At 48.8% G+C, this 3,181-nt stretch overlaps 1 protein-coding gene across 1 annotated transcript; it reads right to left on the bottom strand.

The window, feature by feature from the left end:
- Nucleotides 1-897: 897 nt before the first annotated feature.
- On the bottom strand, nt 898-1,140 carry IUM83_14490 (uncharacterized protein; the record flags this gene model as incomplete). Its single annotated transcript, XM_067939239.1, has 1 exon — nt 898-1,140. The coding sequence occupies one exon, from the start codon at nt 1,138-1,140 to the stop codon at nt 898-900; it is 243 nt and encodes an 80-aa protein (XP_067793522.1).
- Between the last annotated feature and the right edge of the window lie 2,041 nt (nt 1,141-3,181).

Raw genomic sequence — 3,181 nt, 5'->3', positions numbered from 1 at the left:
GCGAGCGCCTCCCTGCTATCCATCGCACCAAGTGGGATTCTCGTAGCACCCGAAGCCAAATCAAGTGCCCCTCAAGTATGTAGTGAGATCTTAGATCCATTTTTGTGTATGTAGTGCGGCGGAACAAGAACGCCTGCGCCTCTCTGGACTGTGCCTTGCTTAGTGTCAACTCTAGATCTCCAGCACTCTCACAATTTTATAATCAGGAAAATGAACGAGGCGGAGCGCTGCACAAAAAACAAAACAAATGGTCACCTATTTCCGAACGAGGTAGTATATGAGACCGCGTCAAACAAAATAACGCTTTCGAACCTAAGTACGAATCGCGATTTAACCACATGAATTGAAAGAGCTGTGTCTTATGCTTCTAAGCTATTGGTCGTTATAAAATGCTTAGAACTCGTGGAGTTACATCGGCCGAAAAAAATATCTCCATTTCCTGTCCCCCGAAATCCGGGACTTTATTTGGGGCGTGTGACCTCAATATTTTTTTCAATTTGAGTGTATTGTATATTGTCGGAAAGCTTGTGTAAAATGCAATCAAATTAAAGTTGTTTTTCGCTTTCTGCGAGTGTTTTTAACTTTTAAATTTTTGTTGTCCGGTTATGTACGAATTTTGATTGGTCAACTTTAAGCGCGATTATCTCGATAACTCTAAATGGTGGCTAAGCATCTTTTTGTTTGCCGCAAATATTATTTGATCTTACATTTTGCCATATGGAACTAGGAATTTGTAGTTTTGAAGTTGAAAAGGTGTAGTTTACTGTAATGCATCTGTTTTAAGTTGAGCTACATTACAGTCACTTAGCTATAACGATGAAGTTCATCCCGTCCAGCAGTGCGGCTCTGCTCACAGTGAGCTTCAATAGATGTCGAGTATTGTGCAGTGGGGTTCAATCACATGCTCCGAGTCAACACCAGGAGCAGCGCGGACCAGTACCCGAAGAACGCAATGGCAGCCACGAAGCCGAAGACGAGTGCGAAGGCCAGCAGCGCGTAGACGATACCTTGGACCACCTTGTGCCTGGTGGGAGTCTTGTCGGCGGAATTTCGGTCCAGTAGTTGCTGCTTGTCGTCTTTCGGTGCGTAGGTCACCACTTTCACGTCGCTCGGGGCAGTCGAAGGCGCCACTTGAGTCATTGCTGAGCGTGTGAGCTGTTGCTGAGCTGCACTTGGGCTGAGGCGGGATAATTGGTGAGTGAGACCATGTTCACGCCAGACATCGGTAGGTACGGTAATCGACGGGATGCCGTGGTATGTTTGGTACGTCCAGTGCAATGCACCCCGCGCGCGATTTGTGACGCACGGTCTCATCATGTGTACGGACGGCGTGGGAAGCTTCACCTTATGGTTGGTGTGGGGTTGGCAGGTTCTTCGCCGCAGCGGCAAGACTTCATGTATTGATAAGAACAAGTAGAAAGCAAGCGCTCGCTTTATCACAAGGCTCTCGACTATGGTACATGCACTTAAGATACCACGTCGATCTAGAAGGTCCTCGTTTCTTGTAGTCTTCGTCGCGTCGGTCCTTCATCGTCGTTTCCTATACCTGAGTCGCAACCAGAAGGAGGGCAAACCCCTCGCTGATGAAGTGGAGGACAATTGTGAAGACCGTTCCGAGCGTGATCAGGAGAGCAGTCTGCATACGCGTTCGAGGCTGGAACCGCTCCTCGGTCTTCGGTACGTCGTCGGCGATAATGGTAACAGACACGTCGCTTGAAGCGGGCAGAGGCAGCACTTGTGTAGAAGGCATTGTGCTACCGTAATAATCGGGTCCAGTGCGACAATGCGACACCGGCAGACGTATGGGTGACAACCCCTCCCCTCCTAAAAAAATATTAAGAAGAACGACTTGAAAAAAAACTTGCGTTTAACGTCTATTGATCGTTATCTTCCTCCTCGCCAGTGATGGTCATCTCTGGCAGTGGTTTTAGAGGCCTCAGCCCCCTGTACACGAGCATCATCAGCAAAATGTAAAAAAACGAGTATCGAGCATGACTTCCGAGAGACCGCACCGTCAGCTTCGTCTTGTTATTGTTCTTCGGCCTCTTCTTCATTTTCTTTTGTGACTGCGATGGCGCGAGGGAGGTACTGCAACCAACCGTGCGGGACGGACGTCATCCGAGCGATCTCTTTGAAAAACCTTACGAGGTTTTTTGCTTCACTTGATTATGACTGGGAAACTGTGTCGCACTGGGCCGGTAGCAGCCTGGCCTTGGTGCTGGCGCTAAAGGTTGCAGATTCACTACAGTGAGGCCAAGGGCTATGGAGTTTCCTTAGCAGCGACATTCCATCATGTCATGATCATGATGATCATGACCAAACCATAGTCTTTTTCAAGCAGCCGCGCTGCAGAAAACAAACACACACACCGTCTGCTCCGTCCGTCGAACTGTAATCCGCTTGGTTTTCATGATGACGGCCCGTCAAGTTGGTTTGCAGCACCATTATTGATGGTGTAGTGGTGGCAATCTCCAGCCTGCCCAAGCTATCACAAGCGCCAGATGGTTGCAGTCAATCACGGGAAGCGTAATGACTGCGGCTGCGAATCTTGCTTATAACGCAAAGAATGATGACAGCATTACGCAAAAGCTGATGTCCAGCCAGAAAACTAGTGTGCGATAACGACAAACTTGATGACTTGTGAACGACAAGTTAGATTGCGATAACTGCGGCTTCACTGGTTAGCAGGAGCCGCAGCACTAGAAGTAGCTCATGTCCTATTCACTTTGGCTTTTACCAAGTTATACACTTTGGATATACCTTCAGGGAGCTCCTCCGGCTCCACCAACCGTGTCTTCATTCTACAGATGGTCATAGAAGATTGCATGCATCCAGCGGGCACCGGCCTGGGGCACTCTACGCATCCATGGTCGCCTTCGAGTTCATCAGGCCACAGAACTCACCAATGCAGAGCACTGTGCTGTATTGATACATAGTTTTTAGTTACAGGCAACGATCATACGAGAATTTGCGAAGTTTCGAGCTACGCTGTGTAATGTCGAATGCAATCACCCCCTCCGAATCAACAACAGGAGGACCGCGAACCAGTTCCCGAAGAGCGTAATGGCAGCTACGAGCCCGTAGACAAGAGCGAAACACACCAACGCGTAGACCACGCTCTCGAGCACATCGTGCGTGGCGACAGTCTTGTCAGTTGAGATTTGATCGGGCTTTGTGGTAG

The sequence above is a fragment of the Phytophthora cinnamomi genome (genome assembly GCF_018691715.1).
Source record: "Phytophthora cinnamomi strain GKB4 chromosome Unknown Contig28, whole genome shotgun sequence".
In the NCBI taxonomy this organism is placed as follows: domain Eukaryota; phylum Oomycota; class Peronosporomycetes; order Peronosporales; family Peronosporaceae; genus Phytophthora; species Phytophthora cinnamomi.
Note: the sequence above shows the minus strand (reverse complement) of the source record. Positions and strands in the feature narration are given on the sequence as shown.